The 21,829-nt window shown below is 40.1% G+C and overlaps 1 protein-coding gene across 1 annotated transcript; it reads right to left on the bottom strand.

Annotated features, from left to right (window-relative positions):
- Positions 1 to 578: 578 nt before the first annotated feature.
- On the bottom strand, positions 579 to 20,083 carry si:dkey-103g5.4. Its single transcript, XM_034867753.1, has 21 exons — positions 19,932 to 20,083; positions 19,201 to 19,428; positions 18,701 to 19,039; positions 18,506 to 18,612; positions 18,121 to 18,370; positions 14,141 to 14,311; positions 13,345 to 13,502; positions 12,976 to 13,116; positions 12,502 to 12,643; positions 12,131 to 12,282; positions 11,713 to 11,838; positions 9,784 to 9,973; positions 8,417 to 8,491; positions 7,795 to 7,923; positions 7,002 to 7,052; positions 6,795 to 6,911; positions 5,058 to 5,209; positions 4,564 to 4,650; positions 1,581 to 1,727; positions 1,178 to 1,375; positions 579 to 964 (listed from the first exon to the last, which is right to left on the bottom strand). Exons 1-21 carry the CDS (start codon positions 20,080 to 20,082, stop codon positions 875 to 877), a joined length of 3,201 nt encoding a protein of 1,066 aa, XP_034723644.1. The 5' UTR covers position 20,083; the 3' UTR covers positions 579 to 874.
- Positions 20,084 to 21,829: the final 1,746 nt, after the last annotated feature.

The raw sequence follows: 21,829 nt of genomic DNA, 5'->3' as shown, positions 1-21,829 counted from the left end.
TTTCACAACTGCAACAGTGGCTTGGGTATCTAATGTGGAATCACTTGTATGTCATACAACTATACTGGGAACCAAGAGTTTTATTTTAACTGCCTTTTCTGTAACATGTTTTTTGTGGAAATTGAGACAATAGTGAGAAATAAAATACTGGAATGGGCAATTCCCTAGCTATATAAATATAAGCAGCCAGTAGTTTAAACTGAAAAACAATTCAATTAAAATGATCAAAACAGGAAAATAGTGAATTTGAATCCTGCCTTAATACAAAGGAAAACAAAGCACAATAGCATTGGCTCTTGACTAAAATTGTGTCAAATTAATGTAATTTGGTGAGCTTGATATATATACGGTATACAGTATATAATATTTTTCTGACAAAACAATGTAAATTGTGAAATCGTAACACCTAACACTAGGGTGAAACGGGAAAATATTTCAGGTAAAATGTGTTGGAAGTTGATGGGCGCTAGGTTGAGGATGTGATATAGGGGTTAGTGTTAAAGCCATGGTTACTATAATCCAAAACGTAAATGGGAAATATAACAGTGAATATGTACAGTGTTGTGTATACAGCATTATGACGTGTCTAGCTTCCATTGCCTCTCTGTTAACCCTTATCTTTGCATAACTTATCTAAACTGACATATTAATATGGAAAACATAGGTAACATTGTCCGTTTTGCTTGCAATTGTTTATTTTTTGAGTCTATTTTTACATTGCACACTCTTACAAAAGCATAAACATCTCATCAACATCATTACAATTTTGCCTTTGTGTTTCTCCTATGATTGTAACACTTTAAAAGAAAACCTTGCCTTGAATGAAGTATATATTGTAGGATTTTTTATTGTCTTTCAAATAGAATTATTACCGTCACATTTCAGAGCTCTTCTCTCTTAAAAGTCCTTCAAGATGGCAGAGCAGAGACGTGTCTCTGTGTTTCCTTTGAATTTCTTCAACTTCCTGCTCCCATAATCACAAACAGACACACAAAAAGAGACGTGACAAGTTAGCTCTGGTTACTCTCCAACTCACAAATAGTGTCCTTACACTCTGACAAACAAATGCACTAAAGAAATCATGCTTCTATTTGAAAAATCTGAAAGAAGAAGCTCCGTGTGAACTGTGTTAAATCAAATCATAATTAGAATCATAAAAGAAAGATTCAGTTCTTACATCTTCAGACAGCAAACCTCTGCTTGGTTTGTGAAACATGTAAAGTAGGGAGTCACCATGAGAGTCTGAAAGAGTCCTTTTTAAGACCCCTGAAGGTGACTCTTGGTCTTGAAATTCCACACATAAATTGGCTTCCTGTCCAGAGGAGGGCATGCCCAGTCTGGCTTGAAATAGTTCTCCCAGACATGCCTGCAGTGTCTGTGATATACAATTAAACAAAGAAAGAAAAGAATTAATGACACACACGTTAAAGACGTCAACCCAACACTTAACCCATAAAACATCTGCTGGAATGTTAAAGTTCAGCTTTATTTGAAGCTAAATTTACTAGCTTTACTCTCACAACTACACTATTTTCCGGAACTACTAATGATTAATGCACACTTTGAGTGTAATTCTGTACCTTGAAGAAAAGCCTCTGGAAGGCAGGACTGGAGTCAGAGCTCATGTCTTTAATCTTGACATGGGACAGACAGTGGAGCAGCAGCAGAGAGAAGCCTCCAACTGACTGGAGCCTCTGGCGACGGACAAAGAGCGTCTCCTCTGCCTCCTGTTAATAGAGCAGTTATTAAAAAGTAACACATTAAAGCTGTACAAAGACAACACAAGCATCATTCACAAAAAAGCAACATCAGCAACTGATGCCACATTGTTATCAATGTACAATGTGTCTTGCTATTTGAAAGGCAATTAAAGGATTCATTTTTAATGAATGTTTTATGATTATCTGATATACCTTATATACAAATTAGGAACTGCAACAAATGGCTGCTAATAGGGCAAGATGAAGAAGTGGCTACTTCACTAGTCTATATCCACAATTTTCACTTTGGGGATTGCTTCGTTATTCCGCCAGGAAATTCTCTCTTTATTTAACCCGAGGATATTTTGCAGAGGCACTGTGGCTCTCTGGTACCGATGCCCATGACTACTGTGATTGGATTAAAGAAATGTCAATAAACCAGAGTACCGTTACATTTTTCTCTTCCTCCTTCTTGAAATGCTGTGTGGACTAGCCAGACCCTCCTCCAAAGCACTGTGTGGGAAGGTCTGGTAAAGCGAGACTGCTACTTTTACAACGTTTCTAACTTCTACTGGAATTCTTGTTTGCATTTAACAAAGATAGATTATGATGTCTCCAATTAAGTTATTGATAACTGCATATTATACTAGTTTCAAATCTGCCTTTACATGCAGCCCTTGTGATTGCTGCAGTCCTACTGTAAAGTTTGAAGAGTTGATGGTTACTCTTGTGGCAGTTAGTTTAACAAGCTCATGACCTGCCTTTGATGTCTGAGGTTGTGGATTCAAGCTCCGTGGGATGCAGAATAAACATGCTAATGCCTATTCAGGCATTGTGCTTTGTGGATTAGAGCCTTAAAGGTAAATTGCTCTTCCTCCTCAAAATGCTCGGCCCTGACTCACAGTTGCGCAGCCATCGCATGAGATGGTTGTCCACAATCTGCAGCTGGTTTTCTCCTTCACTTAGGAAGTGTGTATCTCTCTAAAGGACTCCCAAATGTTGAAACCTGCCCCAGAAACAAACTTTACAATCGTTAGACCATACTGGACATTTGTAGCTTGTGAAATCGCTTTTTATTTACTGATTTGAGGGGTCTTTAGTCTGACTCCTCTCCTCAGTGGGTGAGTCTTTTTTGGCCAGAGATCAGCAGGGCTGAACAGGATGTTCTATAAAGCCTTTTACTGTTGCGAGTGTGGATTGAATTGCCCCTTCAGCATTAGTGAGGGCTCCAAAAAGAAGAAGCAGCAGCAGATAGACAAAGCAAATTGCTGTTGTGATGTCTGAGCTGTTTAGTGCAAATGAAGGTGCTGCTGAGTTGTTTCAAATTTCCTTTCTTTTGTCTGTATTCATTACCATTCACCTATTTTCTCCTTCAAAATGTTTTCCTGCAGTATTTTTGATTTAGTTTCTATTTTTTTTAAAGCCTTGATCTTCTCTTATCCCTCGTTATTGTGCTAAAAAGTCTCATTTACAATCATCATGATCTTATTCAGTGGTGGAAGAACTATTCATATGCTTTACTTAATGTGACTACGGTATATGTAACTTTTAAAAGTTTCTGAATCTGTGTAATTTTTACTTTAATTGGAAGCCGGTAGACGGCACTACAGAGGACACATTTAGACGGGTCACCCAAAAAGCCTGTGTTAGTGAGTATGTAGGTAAAAGGTAGCAGGAGATTTCTTTATATAGGCCTTATTGTAGTTTAATGTTATTTAAGAAGTTATCTGCTGTAGATATGACTGATATTGGGGCAGGGCCATTTCAGAAAAGAAGGAAATTAAATGAACTACTAAAAACTGAAAGGGAAAGTGATAGACAACTGGTGATAGTCACACTCGGTCAAGGTTTCCTCAGATGGAGTCTATTACGGGATTGTAAATGATTCAAAACCGCCCCTGAGTTATTGTTATTTTTCTCAGTTCATTAACATGTAAGCAGCTGGTCGAGGTGGAGCTAATTTTAACAATAATTTACTTACTTATATATTCTTGAATAGTTTAATCATTTTATAAGCTAAATGCTTTAATGTCAAGGAAGAGGTTCCCAAGAAAGATATTTTCTTTAAATGAACGTGAGTCGGAGTGGCAAATCTGTAAAATCTGAATTAGGACAATTCTGCAAAGATGAGTGGGCCAAAATTCCTCCAGGACGCTGTAAAAGCCTCATTGCACGTTATCGCAAACGCTTGGTTGCAGTTGTTGCTGCTAAGGGTGGCCCAACCAGTTATTAGGTTTAGGGGGCAATCACTTTTTCACACAGGGCCATGATGGTTAGGATTTTTTTTCACCTTTAATAATAAACACCTTCATTTACAAATTGCATTTTGTGTTTACTTGTGTTGTCCTTGACTATTGTTTAAATTGGTTTGATGTTCCGAAACACTTAAGTGTGACAAACATGCAAAGGAACAGGAAATGAGGAAGGGGGCAAACACTTTTTCACACCACTGTAGCTAACATCTAACCTCTAAAGCTTGTTTGTGTTTTCTTATCTCCAGACCTCAGTATGTGACACTGAACACAATTTAATTTGTAATTAGTTTTTACACAAAACGAGTGCACAGCAGGAAACAGTATTATCGCACTCTACACAACCAAATGGAAGAACAACCAGGAAATATATCGTAAGATTCTGTGATATTGGAAGCATTTTGTTACATCCATCTCTATGATATTTCAGGGTTTTTTATTTAACTGTATTGGTTGTGTTTTAGGTGCATCACTTGTGACTTTATTTTTAAATGCATGAACTTGTTATTGCCAGTTATGCCTTTACACTGTTGAGCAATTGCACTTAATTGTACTGAAAAACAAAGAAAATCTTAAATTACACTTTCACAGAAAAAAAGATCTGAGTTTACCTGATAAAAGAAGGAATTTCTGAAGACGTTGTTAAAGTAGTTGTTGTTTGGGAGACTAGATGCTATCTGAAGTGAAATGGCTGGAGTCTGTTGGAAAAGTGAACAACATTTCATTACAATATTCTTAAGCTCAACACACAGTAAAAATGAAACAACATCAAGAAAACAACAAAAAAACAGAGAAAGTCTTTCAAGTATTTATTTCAAGATGAGATATTTCGGATGATAGCTGCTGAATTCTCAAGGAAGGTCAGTTTAAAGCCCCAAAGCTCTCACACCAAAAGCCAAGTCCACCTTTGCTCTTTAACTGGAATTCAGAGAAGGTTTCCTCTCTGAATACTTCAAGCTGCAGAGGCTCATAGGAAATTAGGCTCAAAAGAAATCAAATAGCTTGGGGCAAGTCAAAGCTTCAAAATTCATCAATGAGAGCAATAAAAAAAAAAAAACGAATAAGCAACAATGGTTAAAATTAGGAGTGAAACTGCAGCACCAACCAGTTTTAGATTTTGCAATGTATGCATCAGGAATAGTCCGTGCTGGTAGACCAGGAACTCTCTGGGGTTAAGGAGCGAGAGGTCCAAAGGGATCAGCTCTCCCTCACATTCCCACTGAGCATCGAGGATGTCCACAAAACCCTTGCATCTGTCTAGACAAAAACACAGAACATGACGGCTGCCATGAACTACAGGCTATTACTTACTGTAGCCTGTCTTCATTCAACACACACAGCCAGCAAACATTTACTCAAACACAGCAACGAAACATAAAAGTTAAGATTCAGGCTTCTTGGAATCTACAGTATGAAACACAAATCTGTCAAATCTGTTGTTTTGCAAGAAACAACAAGGCTAACGTTAAATGTCTGGGTTTGATACAGTTTAACATTTTTCACGGCTGTTTTTCTGGTTTTCAACAAACAATCTGAAAATCACACCTCTTTTTAAGTACAAAGTAATATCGTTAAGTGTTAAAAATGTAACACATAGTCCTAAGCATGCTCATGTCCAGAAAGAAGAAAGTTTACTTTGTTGGTTAGGGTGTTATTATGCCAGCATCTGAATATTGGCACTAGAGTAAACACAAAGTTCAACTGAGGCTGAGGAACAAATAAAATATAATGATGAACCTGATGGTGGCACTTAATTCATGTTCCTGTGGGGAACATGGATGCTTATATCAAATTTTATAATAATGTATCTAAAAGGTTGCCAGGACATTTCACTTAAAACCACAAATGTAAAGCTTATTAGAGGCATTAGTGTTAAAGTTAGTGGATCTCCAAAGTCTGTAGACTTCAATCTCGGATGTCCTTAAATGTCTGCGCAAAATTGTAATCCATCCAATCCATCATATGTCCATTGAGACACTTCAGTCTGGACTCGACGGACAGACTGACATTGCCATCCCTAGAGTTACACCGTGTCCTATCAAAAACACAACTCGATAACTACACCAGGGTGTTTTTTTACTCCATCATTTAACAACGCCTCAATGAAACGGATCAGTCTAAATTAAACCCTGAGTCTCTGAAGCCAAACAAACTAACATATGCCTCAACCCTAGAGGCTCATGAAATGACTACCATCTTAGCATCATCAAAGCTCTGGAATGCAAGAAATAAAAAGTGGTTAAAAAACATACAGGCAGTGTTGAAATCTAAAAAATGCAAAATACTTAAGGGATCTATGCCCTTATTCAAAATATGATATTGCTATGGTCTAAGACAGTCCAGAAAATTTCGGAAACAACTCTCTGCCAATTCCAAAAAACTAAAACTGCTAAAACTCTCCTATTTATTGTCACTTAATACTTGATAACATCACAAGTTTGAGATTTACTTTTCTAATTTCTAACTTTTAAAGACAGTGGCTCATATTCACAAATCATTGGTAAAACCTTTCTTGGCAATGGAAATAGCATATTGGATTTCTTAATTTAGGTGGTTTTAAACAAGCTTGTAATCTGCCCTTTTCACAAAAGTACACCATGATATAAGGGGTCCCTGATTGAGTATCTTCAAGTATTCAAAAGTACAAGCAATCAAGACTATATAATTGAGTTTTCTCCAGGTAGGATTGATTTGGAGATAAAATATCACTGTGCGTAATGCTTGATTGTACATGAATACCCAATGATTATGCTGTCTACACGTGTTGTGTGTGAATGCACTCGCATATACATGTCTTTCTGCACACTCAAAAATTTAAAAAAAAAATCTGTATCGGACCTACCTTCAAGCTCTCCTCTAAGAAGCCCTGCCCCACAGGCCCAACCCTTTAGCTGTACTTCCATCCCCTTCAACAGCTGGAAAAGAGGAGAGAGCTCCAGTAGCTTGGCCCACTCCTCTTCTGGGGAATAACGGCAACATCGATGGATAACATCAACATGACCCCCAGATGAAACACATTCTATCTATGTATTTTACATCATGATGTTACCTGGAATTGTGGGGAGAGAGATAGAATGTGTAGGCTGAGCAGGCTGGCTTTCTGTTAGGAAATCAAGATTAAAATGACTCATTATCATTATGGGAATAGTTCAACATTTTGCAAAGTTAGCATAAATTAAGCACAATGACTGTAAAACTAAAAAAGGTGTGTGGAGGGCCTAGCGTGGCTCAATCTGACAACAAAACCAAAGAGTACAAAGACAAGTTGTAGTTTTATGGGCGTTATGTGCAGCATTATTTACGGATAGATGCAGTGACTTCCTAGAGCCTCTCATGGTTACAACAAGACTCCAAGCAGTCACTACACCCAGCCAAGAAATTGTTGTAAAACCAAAACTTGTCATTTTTACACTTGTCATTTAACACAAGTTAATTTGTGAGCTTTAGAGGTGTTGTTTGGATTTTGTTACCCTGGACAAAGCCAGGCTAGCTGTTCTCCCCCTGTCTTTATGCTAAGCTAAGCTAACTGGCTGCAGGCTGTAGCTTCATATTAAATGGACAGCTAGACTCAATCAAGCATATTTTACAAAATGTGAAACTTTTCCTTTAGAGGTGTGCTTTGCTGTACAGCTAGAATGAACGCTTGAATTCCCTCGATGTGTAGATATTGATGTGTGAATGTTTGTGTGTCCTTTCCCAGAAGGTTATTACCTGAATCTAGTAGAGAACTTGCAATTGATACACACAGTAAAGATATCTCACAAACAGCACTGAACACAGCACAGGAAAACACAGGGTGAAAGGGGTTTTAAATTCAGTATATAAATTGAGTTTCATCTCACCCTGGGAATGAATGCCAGTAGATGCGGTGTGTCTTTGTGAATTGTGTGTTGGTGCTGAGATGGCCTGCAAACCAGTGTCCTGGGATTGAACTAAATTGACAGGCTCCCTCAAAGACTGGGTGGAGATTCCTTTTAGAAACACACACTGTCAAAAACATTGCAAGTATCTCCTCAAGCAGCTATGAGGCTTTGTGTGGTTCCCAAGACACATTGATTTCAGGTAATGCACTTCACTTCAGAGGGCTAGTTCTGATAGAAACAAACTATTTATATCTAATCATTGTACCTTACACTCGTGGTTTCTGTACCTGTCATTTGTTGTACATGATGCAACCTTTCTAACTTTTAACACTTGTCAGAATGATAATTATCACCTGATGTTTCACCATTCTTTTACCTCCCTCTATCTCACATTTCCAGAGACTTTATTAAATAAACCAAGCAACACCCTGGAGCTATTGATTTCTTACTCCAGCATACATCAACACTGTTACTAACACAGTAGCTATTTCCCTTCTCACCGTGAACATACTTCACACATACTTTTACACATGCTCTTTCTACACAAATACACAGATATGTTATCATCAGGCTTGAGGGGCATAAGAATATTACACAGTACCTTTCACAACAGGCACAGAGGCTGTCCAGACTCTGGAGGCTATCTCCAACCCGTCTGCCTGCTTTGTTGACAAACCTGAAACATGTAAAAGATAAAATACCATACTTAAAATGAAAAGAACAAAACCAACAATGAGTTGAGACAAGTATTGTCTGTTTAGTCAAAGCGTGATGTACCATTATTAATTATTATGCGCCAAAGAGCTCCAATATTTTTCAAAAACTATTAAAAACACATACATGAGCCCCACTGAGTGACATATTCCTTTGTTACAAGGAGCATGGGTGCTGTAGTTTGTTGAGCCTCAATCCTACATACACCACCCTGCTGCTCTAAGTACTCACTAAAGTACCAAATATGTATTAAACAAAGAAATAATCCTCAGTAAAAGCACCATTTGATACTGTTTACAGTAATGTGATGTTAGTGCCATGCTTTTTTGGAATTAAGTAAGCCTTTTTGAAAATGAAAAATGTTGGCATTTTTAAGTAACTAATGGGTTTGGTTTTGGTCTTTTGTTGACAACAGTGAGGCGAACTGCCTCCCCTTCCCTTGGCCACCATGAGACCTTATTTCAGAAAAGAATATGTAAGGTAGTAAACGGGGACACACATAAATGTTTTCATCATGTTTGAATTGAGCAAAGTAATACACGTTTCTCAATATGAAAGATGATTTGTGACGTGAAGAAATTCAGATTGTTGTAAAACTGTTGAAGTATTGCTGAAGCTACCATGCTTGTGTGTTTCATACCGGACGGAATGTTATTCACACAAGCATCCTTGTTCATTCTTTCACTTCCTGGCTGCTGGTTAAAAGACATCAAGACAAACGGTGACTTTCTGTAATTGCAAAATCAGCGTCTAAATTGACATACATCCTATGTGTAATTCATGGCACAATTCAAATAGGATCAAAAAATTATTTAACTCTTGCCATTCACTACCAGAAATAGAAAAACTTTTCAGAAATAAGGTCACATGGGGTCCACCGACAGGGGGAAGGACTTTGCACTTCTTTATGAAAAATGTGGAATAACGTAACACCAGCCTTATCCTACTACCACAGTAATTTAGGATTCCGATTTAGATATTTGCAGGCTCACATGGAGTATATGTACCAGAAAATGTAGGCAGGAGTACAGCAATTTCAGTAATCAAAACACTTCAGAGCCGCAGATCTAATGACACAGGGAAAAGCAGAAAATATAACTATAACTAGAGTATAGCTACCAAATAAGGCCATTATTCAATGAGGGCTTGTGGTTTCTCTGGAACAATATGCACCGCCTTTATACATGTTTGCATCGTATTAGTACCCCAACTATGTAGTAAACATAGTACCCCTATGTGGTGCTGATTACGTACCAGAAATGTGCTGATTGGAGATGTTGGGGGAGAAGCTGGCAGGCTGTTTGCCTTCCAGGAGTTGGTTCAGTCTCTCCAGGAGAGGCAAAGCCATTTTTTGAAGAAAACCCCAGACCTCCACAGTTGGCTTGTGTCCACTGCACTGGACCAGACCGTATTCCTTATACCAAAAGCGTCCACACAGTACTGCCTAGACATACAAAAAAAGGGAGGTAGCTCAGAATAACACTGGGAGAAATAGAGATAACCAAATCCCATCTTCTTGAAAAACTCTTATTTATATTTAGTGTTATTTACAGTGAGGAAAATAAGTATTTGAACACCCTGCTATTTTGCAAGTTCTCCCACTTAGAAATCATGGAGGGTCTGAAATTGTCATTGAGGTGCATGTCCACTGTGAGAGACAAAATCTAAAAAAGAAAATCCAGAAATCACAATGTATGATTTTTTAAATATTTATTTGTATGATACAGCTGCAAATAAGTATTTGAACACCTGAGAAAATAAATATATTGAAAGTTAATATAGAGTTAATATTTGGTACAGTAGCCTTTATTTGCAATTACAGAGGTCAAACATTTCCTTTAGTTTTTCACACTCGCTTCTGGTTTGCACACACTGCAGAAGAGATTTTGGCCCACTCCTCCACACAGATTTTCTCTAGATCAGTCAGGTTTCTGGGCTGTCGCTGAGAAACAAAAGAGCTCCCTCCAAAGATTCTCTATTGGGTTTAGGTCTGGAGACTGGCAAGGCCACGCCAGAACCTTGATATGCTTCTTACAGAGCCACTCCTTGGTTATCCTGGCTGTGTGCTCCGGGTCATTGTCATGTTGGAAGACCCAGCCTCGACCCATCTTCAATGCTCTAATTGAGGGAAGGAGGGTGTTCCCCAAAATCTAAAAATACATGGCCCCGGTCATCCTCTTCTTAATACAGTGCAGTTGCCCTGTCCCATGTGCAGAAAAACACCCCCAAAGCATGATGCTACCTCCCCCCTGCTTCACAGTAGGGATGGTGTTCTTGGGATGGCACTCATCATTCTTCTTCCTCCAAACACAGCTAGTGGAATGATGACCAAAAAGTTCTATTTTGGTCTCATCTGACCACATGACTTTCTTCCATGACTCCTCTGGATCCTCCAAATGGTCATTGGCAAACTTAAGACGGGCCTTGAAATGTACTGGTTTAAGAAGGGGAACCTTCCATGCGATGCATGATTTCAAACCATGACGTCTTAGTGTATCACCACCAGTAACCTTGGAAACGGTGGTAACATCTCTTTTCAGGTCAATGACCAGTTCCTCCCGTTTAGTTCTGGGCTGATTTTTCCCCTTTCTCAGGATCATTGAGATCCCACGAGGTGAGATCTTGCATGGAGCCCCAGTCCGAGGGAGACTGACAGTCTTGTTTAGCTTCTTCCATTTTCTAATGATTGCTCCAACAGTGGACCTTTTTTCACCAAGCTGCTTGGACATTTCCCCGTGGCCCTTTCCAGCCTTGTGGAGGTGTACAATTTTTGACTCTAGCGTATTTGGTCAGCTCTTTGGTCTTGGCCATGTTAGTAGTTGGATTCTTACTGATTGTATGGGGTGGACAGGTGTCTTTATGCAGCTAACGACCTCAAACAGGTGCCTCTAATTTAGGATAATAAATGGAGTGGAGGTGGACATTTTGAAGGCAGACTAACAGGTCTTTGAGGGTCAGAATTCTAGCTGATAGACAGGTGTTCAAATAATTATTTGCAGCAGTATCATACAAATAAATAGTCATCATACATTGTGATTTCTGGATTGTTTTTTTTAGACTATGTCTCTCACAGTGGACATGCACCTACGATGACAATTTCAGACCCCTCCATGATTTCTAAGTGGGAGAACTTGCAAAATAGTAGGGTGTTCAAATACTTATTTTTTGTGTGTGTGTTTTAACCTGAGCAGTGTCGGCGCGGAGCTGAGAAAGGTGTCTGGCAAAGTGCAGCGCATTAAGAGCAGCCTCCAGCTCTGTTTGTATGGAACAACACTGCTCCCACAACTCTCTCTGTCTCAGCTCTCTGTCCTGGAAAAAGAAAAATGCAGACTTGAGTGAGAAGAAGCATTAAATCTTATTTACAGTTAGATGAAAATGTTGCAGAGTGCACCTCACAGGGTTGGCATCATAGTTCAATAAGTAGACTCCCTATAGCATCTAACCTGACGTGCCAGATGTTTTTTTGTGTGATCTTATGATCCCGCAAAAAATGAGTCATATGCATTTGGCATTGGTGATATGAGAGGGAAATGAACATCTGACCTAACTGTGTCAATTTAGCCCTGGGCCATAACAAATACCAGAAAGCCATTACTCTGACCATGGTATGGAGGGTTGTAGCCCAGTCTCCTCCCTGTGTTGTCCATTTTTCTTGGTCTTGTTGCAGCTGCTCCATACACACATCCACCTTATCGAGACCTGACACAAGCTCTGAGTGCCAAACACACTGCAGATCCCACTCCTGCTCGTCACCTATACACACAGACAGAAAAGAACACATAGACATGCCGCCAACCCAAATAAAATATTAAACATTTAAATTATGTTAATGACTCTACAACTGAAGGGTGCGATATGAGAAGCTTGGATGAGGCATTTCTTTTTTGGCAAGCAATGAATAAAACCGCAGTTCAGTCCATCAGTGTAATCTTCCCCACGCTCTTCATCCTGCCAGCTTGCCAGGCTATTTACCCAGAGTGAGGATGTGTAATACATGTGAAGGCAAGATCAGAGCCAAGTGGGAGCGTTGAGATGCTCTCCTCTGTGCCTCAGTCTGTGTTGAATCGTGCAGATCCATGGCTGCTTCCCTAAACTGCCTCCCTGACCACTGGACCTGCAGCAGAGAGCTCACTTATTCTTGGAATAAGAAAAGTGGAGGCACATATTTGCATACTGGCACACAGCGGTATGGGGAACACACATGCACACACCCATAAACAGAAATACAGTGACTTAGCAGTTTGCCCTAAACCTAACCACAAACATTCTTACTTGCAGTGCACAGCAGGATATGAAAAGCTTCTCTCCAATTAATTTCCACTGCTGTTTTCCCCCGCATTCATACACCCCCTCAATTATTTCCAAATTTCCTAAAAGCTCAACCCCTTTGAAGTTCTCCTTCTCCAGGCTATACACGATATTTACAGCTAAATATCCCCCACTGACCTGATAAGAGTTTGCTTCTGTAACTCTAAAAAGACACTGGAATAGAGCTGAGTCCAGATCAGAGAGAATATCTTCCTCCCGTGGTCTCTGATGTTGCCAATAAGTGTTCCGCACACACACCTCTCTCTGCAGTGCCTCTACCTGGCCAACAATAAAAGGACATACATCAGATTCATTAAGGCTGCAAAATGGAGGTTAAACACATAAAAACTTGAATCACTTTTATGAAGTTCACAAAATTATATCCTGCTGAATTTATTAGGCTATTAAATAAACATCAGGGAGAGAGTTGCATCACTTTTATTCTGTCGCCAAGGTTTTTTGTGTTTTATCATTTATGGAAACACCTTTTCACAATTACTCTCCCACCTGCATCTTATCAGATTGACCTGCCACCGTTAGCCAGTAGGAAGCTGTGACAGGCACAACAGTTTTTCTGGACACATCAAGCCTGGCTCCAACCACTGGGGCCAACACACCTGTCACTGGGTCGACAGTCTGAGATCCATAACGGATGGCCACTAGGCCTGTGAAGTACAAAAGCATAGGTGAAGGGTACAACTTATTTTTTTTATTCTGTATTGTTTACAGTAATAGAAGTGGATTATGTCGTTTCCCTCGACTCGACCGCGGTGCCCCTTCCTCTTTTTTCCATTGCAGAGTAGCACCGCCTCATGCGTGAGGCGAGCTGTGGCTGGTTGTCATAGCAGGAAACGGCTGTGACCTAACGCGACACACACAGAAGGTGTGTTGTTTTTAATTATTGGCGTGTTGCCACAGCCAGAAGGCAAATTAGTTTCTGGAGGCAGTAAAAAAAAAAAAAAACTCTGGATAAACTATTTACCGGTAAACACGTTGGGTTTGTTCAGGACACACCCTGCAATCTGTCGCTAGCAATGATGACACAGTGAATAGTGATCATTCTCTCCGCCCAATCAGTAGTCTGCAAGTTTTCACGGCACCTTTTGGTATCACCTCAGCTCGCTTGGAACCTTGACTGAGGTACTACTACAAAAAGTACCTGTTACCAGGTACCAGTGACTTTTTTTCGTAACGGAAAACTAAAAAGGTGAGTTGAGTCAGGTAGATACCATGCAGTAGAAAAACGCCATTAGATAAACTGTGTTAGGTAAACATTGACCTGTGCAACTGTTTTTCACAGTACCTTTTCCGTCAGGGTCCTCCATGGTTCCTGCCAACGGAATCATAATCCCAGAGGAAAGGTCAGTCTGACATCCCAACACAGGTACACTCAGACCAGATCCCATGGGGTCTGGGTACTCCATCCCCAGCAGAGCTGGCACACGCACATCTGAACCTAAGAGAGGCATCTCTCCTGGTTTGAACAGCACAGGAAAAGTCGGAGGGTTATGTGGGAAAATATACTACAATATTGTGACTATTGTGGGAAATTTTATTTAGGAATTGTGATTATACTTAGATACTGTAAATAAACTTATGCATAAGTAAATGGAATGAAGCCCAGGTCAGATACTAAGTGAGAAGAGGAGCAGGGGTGAAACTTGTCCTTTTGGTGTGTAAATAAGGGCAACATTCCTGTGTCGGGTGTAGAGCAATAAACCACATCTGGCAGGAAACCAACAGGAGAACAAAGGCCAAGAGATCACACTGATAACATTAACAGTTGAATATAGCATCCCCCTACAAGAGAGGCATTCAAAACACACACACACACACACACACACAGACACATTGTGTTAGCTGAGATAACATGGCGCACTCACCCGGCCAATAGAAACATTGTTGCCATGACGATATGAACTGCCCAGTGACGCTTTGAACCAATAGGGCTCCCTTAAGGAGGACCCATACATTCTGTGCGCGCCTCTGTTTAAAGCGCCTTTCTTGGGGACCGCTGAACTAGTCAAGTTCCATCCGGACCGTGCACGTATAACTGCCCGGAATGTATTGCTCTGTTTTATAATAAATAATTTTTATAAATAATCAAAGCTAGAGTGATTTCTTAGCTAATTGAGTCCCAACATTTGGGCACTCCAAGTGGGATTCGTAACAAGGATCAGGACTGAAACAACCGCTTGATGAACATGGACCGTTGGTTTGTCTTGTTCTCTTAATGTGTCCTTATTTTATTGTGCTGTTATCTGATATGATTACAGAGACTGTGTTTCTGAATGCTATGTTGACCTACAGTAGGCCTAGTTTAATATGGCCTAATCTCCACATGTTAGCCGGGCCTCTGCTAGGCTAGAGTTTTCCTAACAATGTGCTTGCTGTTTTGAGCTTTTTGTTTCTTGTTTCTGTTGATGAGAAATGTGTTGATTTTAATGTTACTCTAATAAGAAACCATATTGTGACACTCAGGTAATTATGGGCTGGTGTTCCATTTTTTTCTGCCCCATGTCCAATCTTAAACACAGAGCTACTTTGAGTGTTAACCGTCTGGCTATGTTTTCCCCCTTTCTGACCCTTTCCCTTTTGTGTTACTGTTTTGTATGTTCTTGTTCTGTGTTTTACATGTTTTGTGTGATGAGGGACTTAGTTTTTCAATGCACTACTGTTAGGATTTAACCAAAGTAAGGCAGTAGCAATTTTTACATATACTTTCATTTAGAACGCAGCTTTTTTTGGGTGATCTTTAATTTTTGGTTTAGACTGACCAGACTGAATGCTCCTGATAAATGTACCAGCACTCTGGGCTTACTAAAAAAGAGAAATGTTGACATTGCATTATTATAGGAGAAACATTTGCTGCAGGCGGGCAGCCAGTTTAGCCAGTAGATTATATCACACAATTGCATCCTCCTCAGCAACTTCTAAAACAAAAGGAGTATCCATTGTTGTCAAACGGAACCTCCAACTTAAAGTTTACTCCTATGAAAATTGCACTTGTGTCATGTTGTATCACGTGTTATGCGCCTAATGTTTTTGACGGCAATTTCTATGCTACGCTCACAAATCCAATGCTGTTGTTAACAGACTGTTCTTTTATTGTTGGTGCAGATTTCAATGCTGTGTGGGACCCAAATATGGATTGGTCGAACGCAAAGGCCACTAGGGACGAGGCTCAGACTACAAATGCTCTAAATTCATGGGCCAGCAGCTTGGGGCTCATAGATAATTGGCATGTACTTAATCCCACTTGTAAGGATTATTCCTTTTTCTCAGGTAGACATAAATCTTTTTCCAGAATATATTCTCTTTTTGCATGCTGTCAATTTTTTCATCCAATTGATAAATTTATGTTACTTCAAATGGCACTATCTGACCATAAAGGCATCCTTTGAACCGCCACCCTTGGCAAGCTATCTCAACGTGCGGTTCAAAACCACTTTATGGAAAAATGAATCCTATATCATTCAGTTTAATGCAGAATTCCGGATATTTACAGACATAATGTTGGCTCTGAAGAAGACCCTAGGTTTTATTAGGAACAATACCATACTATTCTGCTCTAATGCATGCAAAGCTACGTCACTGAAACTGCATAACCTTAAGGCTGAGTTCACCAGATTAGACTCACTGTCACAAACTAATTTTACTGACAGGATAGCTTTAGAAGGATCATTAGTCAAGAAAGAAATGAACAACCTTCTGAAACAAAAGTCTGAATTTCTAATTCGCAGAGCAAGACAGCAATATTATTTTTATGGTACTAGACCCATTCAGACCCATAAATTCTCAGATGGTAATGTTAGAACTGACTCTGTCAAAATAAATAAATCCTCTCAGACATCTTATTCCAATCTGTGTGAATCTGAGGTCAGTTGGATAAATCCCACTGTGACAGCTAGTTAAATCAGTTTGACTTTCCTAAATCATCAGCAGAGGAATCAGCTATCTTGGAAAAATGGATTACTATTGAGGGAATTAAAGGTGGCAGTACAAAGTATGCGAAAGCAAAAATCACTGGTCTTTAATGGGATTCCGCCTGAAATGCAACTTTCTGGGAACAGCTGGACCCTTTACTTCTTGACATGATTAACTTCTCTATTGAAAACTGTATAATCTCAAGGGATGTTAACTCAGCCCTAATTTTTCTTACTCTTGAAAAAGGATAAGGATCCTACAGAGTGATATTGACCTCTGAGTCTGCTCAACACTAACATAAAAATCTTCAAAGGTCCTAGACCATTGTTTGGAGTCTGATATGGCAAAATTAGTAAACTCCAACCAAACAGGATTCTTAAAAGCGAGACTAGCAGCAGGCAATGTTAGACACCTTCTCCACATTGTTGATGCAGCAGAGGACAGTAAGACCCCAATGTCACTTCTTTCTCTTGACGCAGTGAAACTCTTTGACAGACTTGAGTGGTAATTTTTATCGTGAGTCTTAGAGGTGAAAGGCTTTAGTAACAATTTCATTGGTATGATTAAAGTTTTGTATTCTAATTGCTCATCTAGGCTTTCAGTTCTTAGTGATATCTGGCCGCTGTGCCCTTCCTATCATTTTTAAAATTTTACTTTACTCTTTTGGCCCTGGGACGCGTTTGATTTAAAAAAAATGGATATGGGGTTCATATATCTGTAGTGTCATTATAATGGGGTAATGTTGGTAAAGCAATTCACATGCTTCATGTTTGTGGAGGGTGGTTGCTTGGGACTCATAAAGGAAAAATGTCATCCTCCCTAGGCTCATGAAACTGTTCCAAAGCTAAACCATACATAAGGTATTTCATGCCTTCAACTCTTTTTGTTCTCATTAGTTGAGGGCACTTAAGGACAACATTGTGACAAGGAGCAGAACTTTATATTTCTAAAATAATTATTTCCAAAATATGACATAGCCTACTCTTCCTTTCAAAAGCCGCAATGGCCTTCAGTACATAATTTATATTCACATATCACAATAAAAGGTGTAAAGAAGAAACAGATAACTGATCAGCTAATACAAAGTAGCATGTATTTCTACTCAGCGTTGAGCAGATTTATGACAAGCTGTGATTCGAATTAAAAGGTAAAAGTAAGATAGAAAACTAGTAAGGGAGTTGAAATTTTATAATATCATGTTCTCAAACAGAGCTCATTTTCAGCAACAAAGGGAGGTGAGGGAGAGGACCATACCAGCACAAATTGCAGAAGGAGAAATTTAAAATGTGACTTTCTGATGTATTGCCAACAGGAGATCACTCAGATCCATCCACCCTCTCACTGGCTTTTCCTCACCTAAAATCCCTCCATCCTGCTGGATAGATTCAGCCCAGTTCAGCAGGATATCCAACCTGGTCTGCAGCTGCAGCTGGCAGTGCAGGCTCCTCCCCCAGGCCTGCTGGATCTCCTTGGATGCAGCGAGAAGATGATCTTGCCGACCGCTCCCTCTCTCGCTGTCCTGATGGCGCTGCAAAGTTTGGTCTGATCCCCACTCCTCAGTTAGTGGCTTCAGGAGCTCCAGTACTTTGAACATCACTGCCAAAACCTAATCAAGAAAATGTTTACTCAAGTCATTTTTGATCAAATATCTACTTAAATAAACTGAAAGAAAGAAGAAATTTGAAAATGTACAATTTCTTCTTTCTCAATGCAATTAAACGCAGCTCATCTAATCAATCACCTTGCTGTCCAGAAGGGCCTGGTACCCTCCTACTCTCACCATCCGGCCACTCAGAGGTTCAATAACGGACTCTGACAGCAGAACTCCACCTACTGGCACCACAGCTCCTACATAAACACGCAGAACAAAGGTAATTTACTGAACATATGGTAACCTGGACCCAGGCTGTGCTAAAGATTTACTAGCTGCACTGACCTGTCACTGCATCTAGACTGACCCCTACAGTGAGCACAACATTCCCTGTCCTGGAGTCCAGCATGGGATAGCCAGCCTGTATGGGCTGAGGCAGGCGGGTAAGGGGACAGACATGCATCCCTCCCAGGGGGCAAACTAACCCTGTCTGGGGGTGGATAGTTACTGCCAGAATAGGCACTGGGACACCCGTGTCTGGGTCTGCCATGGGGACTCCCAGCTGAAGTCTCTGGCCCGGTCTGAGGCCTCTGAGCCGAGTGTTGGGCAGAGGCAGATCTGAGTGGCAGGAGGTTGGGTAAGTAATGAAAGGAAGAAGCGGACTGTCCCATTTCCTATTGTCTCCTGAGAGTAAGAATAGCACAGGTTAGTCTGTTAAAAAAAGTGATTGATTTCTACCACTTTTACTCATACCTTTCAGGATACCACAGAGAATGGACATGATAGTATTATATTCATCTTGCTTGTAGGTTATAATATCAGAATCAATGATCAGATGATGTTACCTGTACATGAGTCAGTTGTAAAGACTAAAGTAGAGCTTGCAGGATCATAGCCCACATTCCCAACTATGGGCATAACTCTGCCAGTCTCTGGGTGGAGGAAGTAATCAGGTGGGACTGCCATGGTGTGGCCGCTGCTCAGCAGCATATGACTGTGAGCATTTGGCCTTATGAGGCCTGTGACTGAATCACAATGAAGGGCCCGACAGACCCGCAGGGACCCATCAGGACCTGGAGTGAGGCAGAAGGAGAAATGGCTAAGAGAGATCATCAAACTGAAGAAATTAGGACAATGATGTGAGGTAATTTGAATCAGTTACATGCTGGGTGGATAGCATTTCATGCTAATTTTTGTCTTAAATGGATCGCTGTAGTTTAAAATTAAAGATAATTGTGTCTTGATAATCTAGGTACAACTCCAACCTTCCCACTGGTGGGATAGCTTTGTTAAAAATGCTCATGGTCCCTTTTATTAGCTAATTTTTACAGGTGAGAACTGAGAGAAAAACTTGAAAATACAAAACTTAATGTATGGACCTGTATGGGTGTGAATTTATGCTGAAAAGGTTTATCTGTATATGTTCAGAATAGAAACATTGGATTTTTCTTTTTCACTTACACCATCTTGTTGTTGCAGTGCAGATGTTTAGCAACAGATGGAGCTGTTTCTCCAAGATTCAGGGACAGTGTTATTGAAATATTTATGTGATCTAACTCAGGGGCGTTGGACTCACCAAAGATGTGGTCCTTGGTCAGCACAGTTCCAGTATCAGGGCAGAGCAGCTGGGCCCCTGTACCCTCACACAGAAACCCCCAGGCCCCCTGACGCTGGCACTCTGCTGACACCAGCTCTCCCATCTCCTCCACTAGGGAGGTCAGCCTCATGATCAAACTGAAGATAGGAAACAAGTGATTGAAGATGTAAGATGGATGCAAGGTTATTCTCTGTTCTGCTTGTTGTTTGTGACACTTTGCAAAGGATAAATGGAAGCTTTACTTTTTCTGCTGGTTGTTGTTATGAACCTTGGACATTATTCTGGTGCACTCCCTGAGCTGAGCTGTAAGCACACTGTAGACCCTCTGCTGGGCCTGCTGCTCTCGCCTCAAAACCTGGAAAAACCAACAAAACAGTTACACCTGATGAAACCCAGTTAAACACAGTTAACTGAAAGATCTAGAGCTCAAAAAATGTGCCAATTCATTGATATATTAGCAACTATTTTGATAATCCAACTTTAATTTTTGTTACTTTTCGAGCAAAATGCTAAACATTCTAATTCCAGTTTCTAAATTATGAGGTTTTGCTGCTTTTCTGTCTTATGAGAAAATAAACTAAATTTGTTTGGATTTTGGTCTATCTCTTGAACAAAACAAGCAATTTGAAGGCATTACCCTGGGCATTTTTACCATTTCAGACATTCTAATTAACTCCAATTAATCACTTAATGCCCAAAATAGTCTGCAGATTAATTTACAATGAATGGAAATAATTATTTGCATTATTTGCAGCCCAACAAAGATTGTTGTCATTTTAAAATCTGTCTAGAACACATTCTCTTTCACTGTCCTTGTAATTAGAATACATTAATATTGCATTTTGTCATTTTTATAATGGGATAATGGAAAATGGGAATGTAATGTAAACCTGCAGCTGACTGTGGAGCAGAGTCCTCAGCTGTGAGGCCAGAGTCTTTCGTCGTACCGTCTCCCTCTCTACCTCCTTCCTTATCCTCTCATAACTTTCCCCCATCCTCTCCTCAGTGATCAAGCGTGGGTGGAGTAGCTGCAGTTTCCCAAGCACTCCCTGATATAGCTCCTTTACCTGGATTCACACAGACACAAATATGAAAAACAAATGAGTAAACAAACAGTATCTTCATAAGATAATAATCAGATGCCAGATCTGACCCCACCCTGATGTAGCTAGCATGCAACTAACACTGGTGAGACAAAAGGGTGCAAGTTGTGCCATCTCCCCTTACATCTTTATCGCCTCAGGTGTCCTGAGGGCTGTAACAACAACCCCTGCATCCTACACTGCTGCCAGCAATTGGGTGGTACACACAGGAAGGGTGCAGGAAAGAGACAGATGTAGCAAAAGACAGAGGCATCCCATTGCAACAGCCAATCTGTTTCAATGCATCTGAACTTTATGAGTGAAGAAGGGACAGTATCAGGTTAAAAAGAAAAGGAGGTAAAGATAAGAAGTGGATGATTGTATTGAACCAATGCTTGTGCAAAATTAGGGTTTGTGAATTTGACTAACTGTGAGGCTACAATATTAGATTTACATGAGAAGATCGACACCATCTGTACTGTAAATATGAAGCTGCAGCTTAGCAACTAACTGAACTTAGCATAAAGACTGGAAGCAGGGGGAAACTGCTAGCCTGAAACTATCCAAAGGTAACAAAATTGGCCTAGCATCACTTCTAAAGAACACTACTTGTGTAAGAAGGTTTACTGCACTCGATCAAGCCTTAGTCCGACACTAGTCTCGCTTTGCCTGACCTTCATTCTGGTACTTAACCCTTCTTTAAACCACAAGTCGTTTTTAAGCTTTAATCTTTGTTACCAAGTACTGTTTCAAGTGTTTTGCTAAGCTAAGTTAAACAGCTGCTGGTGGGAGATT

Source organism: Etheostoma cragini, chromosome 3, assembly GCF_013103735.1.
Source record: "Etheostoma cragini isolate CJK2018 chromosome 3, CSU_Ecrag_1.0, whole genome shotgun sequence".
In the NCBI taxonomy this organism is placed as follows: Eukaryota; Metazoa; Chordata; class Actinopteri; order Perciformes; family Percidae; genus Etheostoma; species Etheostoma cragini.
The sequence above is the reverse complement of the archived record's forward strand: the minus strand, read 5'-3'. Positions and strand labels throughout refer to the sequence as shown.

Bases quoted from the DNA above. Each gene is read 5' to 3' on its own strand.
- si:dkey-103g5.4 (XM_034867753.1), bottom strand. From the start codon at position 20,082: ATGAGGCTGACCTCCCTAGTGGAGGAGATGGGAGAGCTGGTGTCAGCA. The intron at 19,040-19,200 runs GTAACATCATCT...TCTTACTCTCAG, and splicing joins TACAACTGACTCATGTACAG to GAGACAATAGGAAATGGGAC. The intron at 13,503-14,140 runs GTACTGTGAAAA...TGTACTTCACAG, and splicing joins GGAGGACCCTGACGGAAAAG to GCCTAGTGGCCATCCGTTAT.